General features: G+C 52.0%; 2 protein-coding genes across 7 annotated transcripts in view; both read left to right on the forward strand.

Moving 5' to 3' along the window:
* The first annotated feature begins 1982 nt into the window (after positions 1-1982).
* LOC105191852 (ubiquitin-protein ligase E3B) lies at positions 1983-9092 on the forward strand. Of its 3 annotated transcripts, XM_011155578.3 has the most exons (16): positions 1983-2341; positions 3332-3481; positions 3615-3942; positions 4019-4207; positions 4317-4508; positions 4672-4861; positions 4955-5194; positions 5323-5494; positions 5625-5743; positions 5822-5937; positions 6129-6331; positions 6429-6729; positions 6974-7366; positions 7501-7665; positions 7826-7937; positions 8039-9092. In XM_011155578.3, the coding sequence occupies exons 1-16, from the start codon at positions 2181-2183 to the stop codon at positions 8209-8211; spliced, it is 3204 nt and encodes a 1067-aa protein (XP_011153880.1). In that variant the 5' UTR covers positions 1983-2180; the 3' UTR covers positions 8212-9092. The 3 variants fall into 3 exon arrangements, with proteins under 3 accessions (XP_011153880.1, XP_011153881.1, XP_025158156.1); XM_011155579.3 differs by lacking the exon at positions 3332-3481 and having other exon boundaries at positions 1984-2341; XM_025302371.1 differs by lacking the exon at positions 3332-3481 and having other exon boundaries at positions 2327-2341; positions 3709-3942.
* A 2298-nt stretch (positions 9093-11390) lies between these two features.
* The window catches only part of nmo (serine/threonine-protein kinase nemo), a 79693-nt gene continuing 76912 nt past the window's right edge, over positions 11391-14171 (forward strand). For all 4 annotated transcript variants that reach the window (XM_019845405.2, XM_019845407.2, XM_025302387.1 and 1 more), the window contains exon 1: positions 11391-12555. In XM_019845405.2, coding sequence (XP_019700964.2) covers positions 12266-12555 — 290 coding nt within the window. In that variant the 5' untranslated portion in view covers positions 11391-12265. The remainder of the gene's footprint in view (positions 12556-14171) is intronic.

Consider the following 14171-nt stretch of genomic DNA (forward strand, 5'->3'; position numbering starts at 1 on the left):
CTTGACATGTAGATCGGCAAAAGATGAGGTAATTTTAGAAAAAAAAAATTGTTGGTAATATCAGCGCTCTGTAGTTATCTTTTTTCATAAGATTTAGCCAAGATTTGAACCTTATTCGAGGAGCCAGGACTCGAACCAAACCACCGACGAGATACTACAAAGACTGTTGGTCCAGAGAGGAACGTGAGAGCGGCCAACACGGCGTTTTCGACGACACCGATTTTCCGCACTGGGAAAATCGGATGGGCGCCATCTGCATCCATTTTGAAAGGAGAACTACGATGCTACGTCCACTTTCAGGTTTCGGCGGTAAAACCTGTATGCGGTGGCAGTCCGTGCCGTGGCACTTTCATTTTTAGGCGGTTTATGTCCGTGCTACAACCATAATAGCGTACTTGACAAGCACGGTCTCGCACATTGTTACGCGTTTATAACATGAATTAACATGTTAACATGTGCTGAAAAAAATGAATTGACTTCGGCCCATATTCAGAACGTGCTTATAACTATGTTAGCGCGCTGTTAACCAATGAAACCAATGGAAAGCCACGCAATATGGTTCTGATTGGTTAACAGCGCACTAATTAGTTATAAGCACGTTGTGAATATGGGTCATTGTGCATAATTAATATCATGAAGATCATACGAAGTGTCCGGTAATTAGCTGCCAACCCGAAATGTGAGGGTAGATTGGGTTGAGACAAACATAAAAGTCCCATACCGTTTCGCGAGATTCGCAATAATTATCGAGTTATTAGTGACAGAAATCTGAGGAGTAACAGCGCGCCGACATAGATGATTCGAAAAGCGTTGCAGCTGCTCAGGGCAGCGATCATGAATCTTTTCCCTAGCGTGAACTAATAAAAAGTGAAAGACTTCTGTGAATCAGTGAAAAATGAAAAATTTTATATGAATTTGTGAAAATCGAAACATTTCACATTTCCTGCGACCGGAGGCCGCTGTGGTTCAAAGTTAAATTGTAGCAGCAGTATTGTTATCGGGCAGCCGGCATCCGTCCGTGACGTCTGCCGTGCGCCTTTGCGATTACCGGTAAATTCAGTTTTCTCGATTGCTCGCGCGATTTCAAGTGGCCATAATATATGGCGAGAATACATGGCAATATATGGCTATGAAAATGGATGCAGATGGCGCCCATTACCAATGCGGAAAATCGGTGTTGCCGAAAACGCCGTGTTGGCCGCTCTTAGCTTCCTCTCTGGTCTTACGGAATTTATAGCGTATCAGAGAAACCTCGCTGTGCATTTAGCGCCTTCTTAAGAATACCGTGGCCGGAATATGAAACACAGCTCGAAATAAGCATGGATGATGAGTAACGAGTAAGCGCGCGCCAGGATGAATGATTGAATAAGGCCCAGTTATATGCGCATATACTATTGCTTTTGACCATCGGTTTAGCTTTAAACTCCGTTTAAAGCAAGTTGTGGAACTGGGCCTAAGCGTCGCAGCCGTTCGGGTCACAACATGACGTAGTCGTAGAATCAGGAACTGCTGGCAGCGTGCGTCGAGAGACCTAGGAGCGACGAGATATAACACGAATAGGGACGTGTGTTGTCTTTCCTCTCGCCTTGCACCGGCAATAATTGTTAGTCGTATTATCGTGAGCTAAAGTAATCTTACCTCCGGGCCCCTCCGGGCCCCTTGGTTGATACGAAAATTTACCCAGGGCTGTCATTCTTTATATTATTTTGTCGATGATCAAAAACACCGCGACAAGATTCGAATCTAACTCAGCCAAGATTTAGCACCCAACTTGGCAATGATTCGACTCTAATGACGTAGCTGCGGTTGTTAGTCACAGCTCACGCTATTGGAGACTGAGTGCACCGAATGTTCTCCTTATCTCAGGGTCTCAAAGTTCTACAGCCGGCACTGTCGGCTGAGTCTTTTGGAACAGTAATATCAGGAAGGGGAATGGGACTAGGGGGAACGAGAGAGAGAGAGAGAGAGGGAGGGAGGGAGATATGAGAAAAGAGGAAGTAGTTGGTAGATGTTCGTCAGCTGACGACGATGCCGCGAGGGTGTCTCGTGGCCATCGGTGAAGAACAACAACGACGACGACGACGACGACGACGACGAAGACGCGGACGACGCGGAGGAGCGTAGGTGTCGGTGCGGCTCGGAGTACCGGGGTCGGAGGGTCGTGACTGGAGGATCCGAGAATGTTCGGAGCGGAACGCTCATCGAAGGGCAGTTTCCTGCAGCAGAAGAAGGCCGCGCGGGAGGATCGGGCACACGAAAAGCGCAGAGAGGCCGCGGCCACCCTGATCCAAGCCCATGTCAGGACCTGGCTGGCCCGTGTCCGCTTCGCCAAGCGGATACTGTAAGTGAGAGACACTTCCGGAGCACGTCGACGGGCTCGAAGCGTTTTCACAAGGGATGGCTGCCGCCGAGCACAAAGCTGTCAATAAGCGTGGCGCGTGTGGTCGAGCGAATGCGTGTAGTTGAATGGCTGCGTGTTTACGCGCGCAGGAGAAGAGCTGTTCATTTCTCACGCACCTTCCAGACCTATGACATCTTTCGTTCTCGCTCGTTCTCGAGCTCGAACGTACATCGCGTCCTTCTCGCTTGCGCGAGTGCAGAAAGTGCAGGTGAAACGATCAGCGCATCTCGCGAGTGAGATATGCGCGCGTATGTGTGTAGTACGTGTGTGTATGTGCGATGTAAATAAATATTGCTGATAGCCTATCTGCAAGCTCTGATCGCCGAGGTTTTTCCTCGCTACGCGCGGAAATATAAGAAAATTCTTGACTCGCGTGACTTATATGCGTGACAGAGGCCTTGTACCAGGCGTCAATAACGCTTTCCTCTCGGATCGCGGATATTTTCAGGTGGAGAATCTAGACTAGCGAATCACGATCGCGTTGGCGAAGAAGCGAAAATAGCCCTTTTTATCGGTCTATTTTGTGTCATGCAATGCGCTTCTGATTGTTTCTCCTTTTTACCTTTATATTCAATTTATCATGCATTCGCGTAAATATTGACTTATCACAAATCAGCTCTGGGTCTGAGTCACGACGTACGAATATCTAGAAATGATACCAGTCCAGTCTGGCACAACACACAAAGCCGAGTTGAGAGCCGAGTTATTGACGCCTCGGCTGTCGCCACGCCGATAAATTTCTGGCTGTTGTACTTACAGCAGAAACTGCTGAATTGAATTATCAAATTTAATTTATATACGCAATTCGTCGTCGTAATTACTTATAGCGTAATTACAAATTCGCTATAAATTTTCAATAAATTCACCGTGCATCGCGAGTATACGAAGTATTACAGAGGCACGTTGTAACGTAATTTTCCAAATTTCTAGCGAAGAGTTCGACGTCAATTTTCTCGATGATACCGGCACCGAGGCCGCGGTGGAATTGAAGCCGGCTCTGGATGTGTACAGAATTATCTCTAGATTTTTGTTAATATATAAAAGAGAAAGGGATCAAGAGAGAATAGAGAGAGTGTGTAGGTGGGTACACGATTTCGTCGAGAATATTCCTGCTCGTTTCTTCGAAGAAAAACATTATCCTCGTTATAAGAAACGTCTCTCTTTCTCTCTCTTTCTCTCTCTCGCTCTCTCTCTCTCTCTCTCTCTCCTTCAGGTATCTTGTGCTGACTCTCGACTCGGAGTCACCGAAAATATCCTACGTCGGACTCGCACTCAACAAAGATCACTACATATCATGGCTATCGCAGATGAAGACGGTCCTATATCACTGTCTTTGCGGCCTGGAAAACCTCAAGCCGGAGAGAGTGTCGGACCACAAGTCTATATTACTGCGTCTGCACATTCTGGTGAGCTTCACGTCGCCAGGTACATGGGCTATCCAGAGGGTGAAGGGTATGGACAAGCTGAAGGCTGGCATGAACCAGCTGTGCGCCAACATCATGGGCCACTTGGTTAATAACGGATTTTACGCCATCATGCAGGTTTATAACAAAAGACTCCGCAGCCTGATCTTGGCAATTCTCTGGCAATTCCAACTTGTTGCGCTCTTTGCTCTAGGCTCTGTTAGTGAAGGGACTGGGTAGAGCAAAAATCGCCCTGAAACCAGTCACGCTTTCAGCAGCTGTTACCTTGACGCTGAGACCGCTAATCTCTTCGCAAATGTCGGACAAGCTGGTGTCCTTATTCCTAATTAATATCTTCAGCGTGCCAGCGTTGGTCCATCACTTAAACATTCTGTCACCGGAGGTACGAGAGAAGAGGACAGATACTTCTTTGATATAACAGAATTGACATTACAGAATTAGTCTCTTCCCTTCTTTGATCAGCGTGTGAAGTTTTCGACGCGTGTCCGCAGTGCATTTCGTCGTTCATCACGAACAATCTATTCGCGAGGAGTTTGGAGCTGCTGAATTCTGAGCAGAACCTCAGGATCGTCTTTAACGCTCTGGAAGGAAGCTACGCGCTCTGCCTGCTTGCGAATCTAATACAGCTGGCGAATATCGAGAGGGAAGAGGTGTTGAGGGAGCTCTACTTTCCTTCCTTTACGGTAAGACGTCGGTAATCTGAAAGCTGTAATATCTCGTCAATTTCGGACTTTGGTCCGAAGAAAAGGATAGAGTACTCGCCGAGATTTTCTGGCCCTTCGCTCTTGATTTTTACGGAATTTTACGCCGTACATCGTTGTTTCGATGTCTGCAAATCTCTTACAGTTTGTCGTGACGAAGATGTTGGAAGCGTGTCAGCAATACGTGGTCGCCAAACAGAGCAATTTGACGCACTGGCATCCCGTGTTGGGTTGGTTCGCGCAAACCATCGACACGCCTTTGCAAGAAGCTATACCTTCGGTAAAATTGCAGTTGGCCTGCCTGTGGACTGGCAGAATCGTCTCGCAACTAATCGGTGAGACTCGTCGACTTTTACAGCGCGAAATTCGAACGCGTCAGCGCGTCTAGCATTTCTTTCCGCACCGTTTCTTTCTCTTCTTGTCTTCAGAACAGCCACTGACTGAACTCGTGGAGAAAGAAGTGCCGCCCACGGTGGAGCAACAGAGCAGCTCCGTAGGCGCCAACATTTTCCGACGCGCGTTCTTGGAGGCGCGCACCAACAGAAACAACAGTACGAAAAACTACAGGAAGCTGGGCAGCCCCGAAACCACCAAGATAGCCCTGATCTGCTCGCTGTACCAAACGGCGCTGCACACCCTCACGCAGATGAAGGTGGAGATATTGACTGGTAGGCGGATTAACGGCGCGCGAACAACGGACAAGTTGTGTCGCGATGCCTTGCATGTAGTTGCCGAAACAAACCGAATGTAGTTTTGACCAAATAAATTGCACATTCGTATAATATGACACAAACAGGTCTGTGCTACCAGGACAAGATTCTGTATCACATGTGGTTGTTTCTGGGCACCCTGGGACCACACTGCGGCCTGAAGGCGTTCTTGGACCTCTTGGCGGCCAACACCAAGTGCACGGCGCCTGAGTTCCAAATGTTGATACTCTTCTCCGATTGTATGACGCACTATGTGACGTAAGTCGGAAAATGCCAAAGTAGGAAACTGACACGGCTTCGTCAAGAGCGACCAGCTAGATATGATATTGGTCGGTTTTGACCGACGACTTCCACCGGACCGATGCTGATCTCGTCTTGCCGATTTCAGTATCCTGGACGATATGGAGATGTACGAGCAGCAGGACCCCTTTAAGCTCACGGATTTCGTCACCGTATCGTACTTCCTAAACCAGTTTTTATACAAAGCGGTTCTTACTAATTTATTCGGTGAGTGCTGCCTGCTCGCCGAAACGCAAAGAACGCAAATACAATGTGGCGCGCCTGCTAAAATCTCGCCGGTTACAGATGTGAAGTCAGTGTCCAGCAATCCCTTGTTCACGTCGCTTCACACTCTTCTCATGGCGATCTACCGACGCGATTGCCGCCGCACGTTTTGTCCAGAAGGCCACTGGCTGGCCAAGTTAAGTATCCCGGCTTTTTCACCGATCCGACAAAATCCGGTGTTGTAATGTTTATCGCAAAGATGTCATTGCGGATGATCGAATTTGTGATGAGTGATGATACGCGACTGCTCAACTGTGTGTTACAGCACACAGCAATCGCGGCTCTCACTCCCTGCTGAGATTTACTGAGTTTCTCTCTCTAAAAACAGGAAGTACGAGTTTCCGGCTTCCTCGCCGACCTGGAGAAGGGTCGTCGTGGCGCGGCGCTCTTACTCTCGAAAATGCCCCACGTGATACCACATTCCGAGCGAGTGGTGCTCTTTCGCAAACACATAGCCGACGAGAAGGCGGTGATGGGCTTGACCGAGAGCGCCTGCAACAGTCCGCCAACTACGCTCATCGTCGTGCACAGGTCAGCAGCCGCTCAGACTAGTCGCCACGCGCCACGCGATGTGTCATCTCACACTTACGGCTTAGCTTTTTGATCGTTCTTTTGCGACATTTCGCAGGACGCGAATAGTCGAGGACGGATACAGGCAGCTGGCCATGCTGCCGTCGCAGGCGCTCAAGGGTGTGATCAGGGTGCGTTTCGTGAACGAGCAGGGCTTGGCCGAAGCTGGGATCGATCAGGACGGGGTTTTCAAGGAATTTCTAGAGGAGACGATAAAGAGGGTGTTCGATCCATCCCTGAATCTGTTCAAGGCCACCAGTGAGAACCGGCTGTACCCGTCCCCCACGTCTTTCATGCAGGACAATCACTTGCAACTGTTCGAGTTTGTCGGACGGATGCTTGGTAAAGCAGTTTACGAGGTAAATCGTCCCGCTTTCTTCCCGCGAGCTCTTCCCGCGAATAGATATATAATTTGCATTCCAAAATACTAAAATACTAAAATTAATTACTACTAATTTTTTACTACTAAAATTAATTACGTATTTATTGCCTATTTCGACTCTTTATCTCGGATTCTTAAAAATAACCGCGCGACTGCGGGAATATCCTACGAAATCGAGATTTCGCTTCTCTCGCAAGGATCGATCCGGTTCGTTTTTTCAGGGAATCGTCGTGGATGTGCCTTTCGCGTCGTTCTTTGTGTCCCAGTTTTCCGGGCAGGCGGGCGGCGCGCTGTACAGCTGGCTCGATGAGCTCGCATCTCTCGACCGCGACCTATACCGCAGTCTAACCTTGGTGAAACACTACAAGAGCGACGTCAGACAACTCGAGCTGACGTTCTCGTTGGACGAGGACGTGCTCGGCAAGCTGGTCACGCACGAGCTGATCCCCGGTGGACGCACCACTGCGGTAACTAATCAGAACAAGATCCACTACATTCATCATATGGCGCACTACAGGATGCATCATCAGATCAAGGAGCAAACAACGGCCTTCATCAAGGGATTCCGCTCGATTATCAATCCCGACTGGCTCTCGTTATTCTCCACGCCCGAGGTGAGTTACGGACGTCGTCACGGACGGTGAGCCGGTCTTCGCTCATTTTTCTTTGTTCAGCGTTGTGTGTCGCTGAACTGTGATTGTATCATCGTGCAAACGAGGAATCACGAAATCACGGTGGCGGTTCGCAGTTACAGAGACTGATCTCGGGAGACAACGTTCCCTTGGACTTGCGGGACCTACGAAGGCACACGCAATACTACGGTGGCTTCCACGACAGTCATCGAGTGGTGTGTTGGCTGTGGGATATATTGGAGAAGGACTTTACAGAAGAGGAGAGAGGCTTGTTCCTGAAGGTAGCTATCGTGACTTTTCCGCGTTTCGGTCAGTCAGCCCCAATTGACAATGATTCTCCTTCTCGATCTGCTTCTCGATACTTTTTTTTTTTTTGTCTACATTAACCATTTCTCACCGATGTTTCTCACTGATGGTCTTTTGACAATGATGCCTCGACAGTTTGTCACAAGTTGCTCCAAGTCGCCGTTACTGGGTTTCGCGCATCTGGAGCCACCTTTCTCCATACGATGCGTGGAAGTTTGCGACGACGAGGACACTGGCGACACTATCGGTAACGATTAACGTGTGTGACGACTCGTCGTCGACGCGTGTCAACTCGTGTCAAGTTTCTCATCAAACTCATTCTCATTGTCGAATCTTACTTTTACTTAGGCAGCGTGATCCGAGGTTTCTTCACGATTCGCAAGAAGGACCCGCAGAATCGACTGCCCACCTCGTCCACATGCTTCAACTTGCTTAAACTGCCCAATTATCAGAAGAAGAGCACGCTACGGGAGAAGCTACGCTACGCCGTTACCAGCAACACCGGCTTCGAACTCTCTTAAATCTCTCGACCGCGCGATTCGCCCGCAGTGTCGAAAAGTTGACAAACACATTTCCCGCGACGCTTGCGTGTGCCTGCTCTCGCGGCACGCGATGATGACGCGCGATCGAGACGAGATTCGCGCGAGATACCGACGAGAAAGTTCGGAAAGTTCACTGACACGACGACGAACGCACCGCGCAGCCGATTCTCGTGGCTGATTTGTAGCCAGTGATCGATTGGTGCCTGGAGTCCTTACGCTGTCACACGGTGTGATCCTTGGCCAGTTCCAATTCCGCGGTAGTCTCAATTTAAAAGTGACGGCCTTCGAGCGACGCAAAGCGACATTAAGTTAAAAGAATACTGACTCGAGAGTCTCGAGATTCTCCTCGGATGCGGATCGTATGGCGAGGCTTTGCGCTTTCAGCGTCGCTCGAAGGCAAGTACGGATTCGATATAGCGACGGAAAATATGTACAACATGAGAACAATGTATGTTATGAATAAAGTTCGCGGAGGGAGGGCGAGATAATTGATATCTCGTACGTGTGCGTACACGTATGTTTAAATGAATTTTTTCGTACGCGGCGAGATAGTTACTAGTAGTACATTAGGGCGAGACCTGAAGTACGACGTTCGAAGCCCGTGTCCGCGGGCTTCGACGCACATACGCGCGAGCGTCATCAACATACGAACGATGTAAGATACACCGTACCTCCATGAGCTTAATACCGCTGATGATAATCGTGCGCTTGTTAGTGGATAGGGTCGTCGGTCGGCAGAACATTGACAATGCGCGAAACGGACGAGTGTCCGCGAGCAATCAAAAGACTTGCAATTATTTTCAACAACTTCCCCCGCTAAAGGAAGAGACGTGAAAGGAAGAGAACAGCAGCAGCAGCAGCAACACCAACAACAACAACAACTATGCGGCAGGGGTCTATTTTAAAGCGACTGCTATTTTCTCAGGATTTTTCTACGGACTTTTGGCGACGCGGTGTGTCGAATACCGACGATACCGGTGCGATTCCCACGGGTGCTCGCGGACCCCCCCGTGGGAATCCCGCGATTCGGAAACGAAAGGATGGGAGACTCGAAGGGCTATCTGTACAATTTCGTTGCAATCTTGGCGAGATTCGATCCGTGTCGCGGATTCGCGTGCGTTTACGAGAGCAGCTAAGAGAGAGAGAGAGAGAGAGGAGAAATCGAGAGGGCACAAGAGAACTGTGTTATCCCGCGAGAGGCAAGGTCCACGTTAATTATTGTTATTGTTCCCTCTTGCTTTCGGAACGATGTTAGTACCCAGTTAGTTAACGCGTAGGCCTCGCGATGAACAACGCGAGGGACAATTGATAAGGTGGAGAGACCGGACATGGAGACCAAAGATAAAAGGATTACTGCGGCGTCGACGAAAAATTCGAGATGTAATCTTTCGCATATTTTCCTACGTGATCGCGAGCGCGCGTGTTAAGATCGCGTGTACCTACGCACGCGCGATCGCAATTGCAATTGTGTGAGGGGAATAATATACGAGGGAGAGATATATATATATATATATATATAGAGAGAGAGAGAGAGAGAGAGAGAGAGTGAAAGAGAGAGAGAGAGGGAGAGAGAGAGAGAGAGAAAAAATATGCTAATTTCATACGACGATGAAATATCGTCACAATCGTGTAAATATATACACACACACGTCGCAAATCTTCCCGTGTTGTATTCGTTTTTTCCCTCGTTTTGCGCAACCTGATCCTTATCCCTGATCGCGTGACGGAGCAAGTAGTGATTTCCGCTCGAAATCCAGTTTCTTCACCGAGAGAGACGGAGGAATAAAAGTTCAACGAGGGAGAGAGAACGAGTAGAAAGAAAATGGCTAGCGATCGGCTTCTGATCGGCTATAAGGCACTTTTGTCGATAAGAAAAAGCAGAAGGCTATAACGTGCCTCCGACGGTAACCACCGTGATTTTTCACGACGAAACGATTTTTCCGTCGAAGACGTTATTTCTCGTCGCCGCAACTCGTCGAAATCATGAAATCGCGGTGATTCGCGCGAAGACGCAAGGTGCAGGGTACAAGAACGGCCGGTCGCTACGTTCAAAGAGCGCGCGCGCGCTCCCGTCGCGGGGGCGGTTTCCGGTCTCGTCGGCTGCGCGCTGGTCTCCGCGCCTGGTCACGTGACCGCCTTTGTGCCTAGGCCGCCGCGGGACGCGGGCGGCGAGCCGTTTTCCGCTGTCAGTGGCCAACAAGCCTTGGCAGGAAGTGGATGTGTGTTTCGTCGGTGGAGCGCGGCTGGATATCCCGTCGTGGCTCTACGCGGAGAGACTCTCACCTTTTCTCCCCCTCCCCCCTCTAACTGTCTGTGTCTCTCTCTGTTTCTACTCGTCGGTCTCGCTCGTCTCTCCACAGTCTCGCGGCGTGTATCGCGCGTGTCGTCTGCGTCGCGTGTGCTTGGTGTTTGGTGCTCGTCCGTCCGCCGCCGCGTGTGCGACGGCTTGCCCTCCGCGCGAGGAGGTGATACTACACGATACAGTGGCAGTGGTGGGCCGCGGGCTCTCGCCGCGGGGGGGTTTTCCGTGCGTGCGTGCGTACGTGCGTGCGAGCGCGCGACGCGCGACGCCGACAAAGAGTACCGCTTGGTCGTGCGCGAGTACGCGCAACACGACGACGACGACGACGACGACGACGACAACGACGACGACGACGACGACGACGGCGCCGACGACGACGACGACGACGACGACGACGACGACGACGACGACGACGACGACGACGACGACGACGACAACGACGACGACGACGACGACGACAACGACGACGTTGGACTCGTCGAGTGATCGTGGTGTGTGCTCGCACAGCGGAGCAGTCGCGGCAGCCGCGTCAGTTCGCGTTTCCTCGATTCGTCGGCCTTGCGCGTTTCGGCCACGTTTCCTTTCTCCGTCGCTCAGTGTCTCGTAGGAACAAGCGGCGTCTACCGCTGCTTCGTCGAGCCAGTCTTTCGGCCCCGTATACTCCCGGGACGCAATCCCGACGGAGACGACGACGACAGCATTGTTACGAGACCCGAGTGCGATTGACAGACGGCGGCGGCGGCGGCGGCGGTGGTGGTGGTGGCGGTGGCGGCGGCGACGACGACGACGACGACGACGACGGCGGTGGTGGTGGTGGTGGTGGCGGTGGCGGTGGTGGCGGTGGCGGTGGCGACGGCGGAGGAGAGAGAAAGAGGAGTGAGGCGTGAGAAAAAGAAAGAGAGTGGAGCGGTGCTGTGATTGGAGCAGTAGCGTGTCGGCGGTGTGCGTGCATGCGTGCGTGCGTGCGTGCGTGCGTGCGTGTTACCTGCGTGCACGGTGCCTGCGTGCATGCGTGCGTAAACGTCAAACATAACCTGCGGAACTTGGCCGTTGCGCTTGTGTGTCGCGCGGACGCGCGAGAAAGGAACTCGCACGAGAGAAAGAAATCGCGCACAGCGCAGTAACGGAGGTGAAGCCGGGGACAGGTTCCGTCGTCGCGCAGGATCGACGTTCCACACTACGGGAACGAAGACAAGGGAAACGGTACCGTCGGCCGATACCGTCGCATGAAACGAGGATACAGCGGCGGTAGCCGCTCGTCGCGTCGGCACGCGCTGTCTCCCTCCCGGCTGCAGGCTACGTAAGAGGTTAGAGGTCCTGCGCGGGCAGTTCGAATCACGAAGAACGCAACGAACGAAGCGAAAGAGGGAAGGAAGAGGAAAAAGAAGAGGAGAAAGAAGACGACGACGACGACGACGAAGAGAAGTGGTGGTAGTGTCATGCTCGTCGCGTGAGTCGTCGTTACTCGCGAGACGCGCGTCAAGATCGCCTGTCCGCCCGCTCGCTCGATCGATCAATCAATCAATCGATCAATCGATCAATCAATCAGTTGATCGATCGATCGATCGATCGATCGTCCGTCCGATCGGTCCGCGGAATCGGCGGGACCCGCTTGGGACCAAGGGGAACGCGCGCGTCCTCGAGCGAAACGTAATAACGGTGGCTCACCGTGCTATCCGGAGGACGAGGGGGCGCGCCGCCGTCCCGTGAAGAGCGCGCGGGCCTGCTTTGATGGCAGTGGTCGGGCCCAGCCGACACTCGCGGGTGTCCATGAGCGTGTCGATACCGCTGATGCAGGGCGGCGGGGCGGGGGCGACCGGCGCCGCCGGTGGCGGCGGCACCGCGGCCGGGGCCCATCCGGGTCAAGCGGTCCTCGCGGCGGCCGCCGCCGCCGCTGCCGCGGCCCAGGCGGCGCCCCCCACTTATTATCACACCGCGGCACCCGCGCCCCCGCCGCCGCCACCCGCCCAGGATCCCGTCCAGGACAGACCCATCGGCTACGGGGCCTTCGGCGTCGTTTGGTGAGTGTGACTCCTCTGTGCGATACAAGCGTTCTCTCCTTCCGATCGTTCTGATCGTTCTCGTCGTCTCTCGGTGCCGACGATGACGATCTGAGCCGGGAGAGTCGTCCGCGATTTCACCCTTGTCGAGAACGATAGAGGGGTGCGGGGGGGGGCATCTACGGAAGAAATCGCGCATCGCGATGAACGTTCCGTCTCGACAAAGATACGATGGCGCGCACGTGGTGTGCCAACGCACGCGCGCGCGCGCGCGCGCGCACTCGTGCTCCTTTCCTCGGATGCGCGAGCGCTCGCAGACGGACAGTCGGCATCGTCGACTCGATCAGCCGTGTTCTGATCGCTCGACAAGGCCGGATCATGTCGCGACCGTCGCGATATCGTATGCGACGACGAATGCGATCGTCAAATTTTACGCCCCAAGGTAGCCCAAGGTAGGCCGCCCACCGAAGCAAACGCAAAAGACACGTGGGGCTGTCTCGCGTGGCGTTGAATCGTGGCGACGTCATCGTGCTGGCTAAGGTTGCAGCGTTCGCGTGTTTAACGCGATGCTCCGATAGAAAGTGGAGCGACCAGCTGTAGCGATCCCCGAGACAGCTCGAGAGGAGGTGAGGTACTCCGAGGTGAGAGCGAACACTGTGACGGAAACTCGTTTGCCCTTTTCCACGTTCCGAGAGGTTCTCGGCTTCCGGTTTTTGCGCGGCTCCCGCCGCGCGGAAGAGCACACGCGGCGAAAACACTTGCCCCTTTCAAAAAGGGGCGCGCGGAAAAAGTTAAGGTCGTGTCGTAAGTTCACTCGGCGTAAGTTCATCGACGTCTCTCGGGAGAGTCTCTCTCGCGCCTGCCGCGATAACGTGATAATGGATCGCGTCCGAAGTCGCAATTGGATCGCGGGCTACTGCAAAGATTGGCGTTACATTCCAACGGTAAGATGCGCAATCGACACACACACACACACACACACACACACGTACACACAGGAAGTGTGTTGTCGCGCCTTCGTCGGCGTACATTTTATCGTTTCATTGCGACACACGATGCTCATTACATCGCGCCGCGGACTCTGCGACAATTCTCAAGTGCTCGAGGCAAACGCAACGCACAATACATTTTTTTACTCGCGGCTTCGTCAAAAGGGGACAAACGTTCTTTGCTGAAAACGACTATGTTAAAATACCGCGTAAAATACCGCGGGACAGAAGGAGCAACGTGGATAACGTCGGATGTTCCAATATTGGCACTTTATAACGAATGAATTAAATTCACCTCGCACCGCGGAAAATCGAGCGACGGGAAAATATGTAAAAAAAAAAAAAGAAGCTCGCGCTCGCTGTAACAATATTTGTATTACGATTACACCGTCTATATTTATATCATAACCATGGCAATATTTACGATGCATTTTCCCGCTCGCTTCTCCTGATCGTCGCGGAAGATGTTGCGACTTTTCCCGCGTTTCGCGTATCGTAGAGAGAAAAAGTGAGGGGGGGAGAGAGAGAGAGAGAGAGAGAGAGAGAGAGAGAGAGACAGAGACAGACAAAGAGCAGGAACGTTACAACTATACTACTGTCCATAATTTTTCCGTCGCCACGTCACGGAAATCCTCAGATCTTAAACAC

Source organism: Harpegnathos saltator, unplaced genomic scaffold (genome assembly GCF_003227715.2).
Source record: "Harpegnathos saltator strain DR-91 unplaced genomic scaffold, Hsal_v8.6 scaffold114, whole genome shotgun sequence".
NCBI lineage: Eukaryota > Metazoa > Arthropoda > Insecta > Hymenoptera > Formicidae > Harpegnathos > Harpegnathos saltator.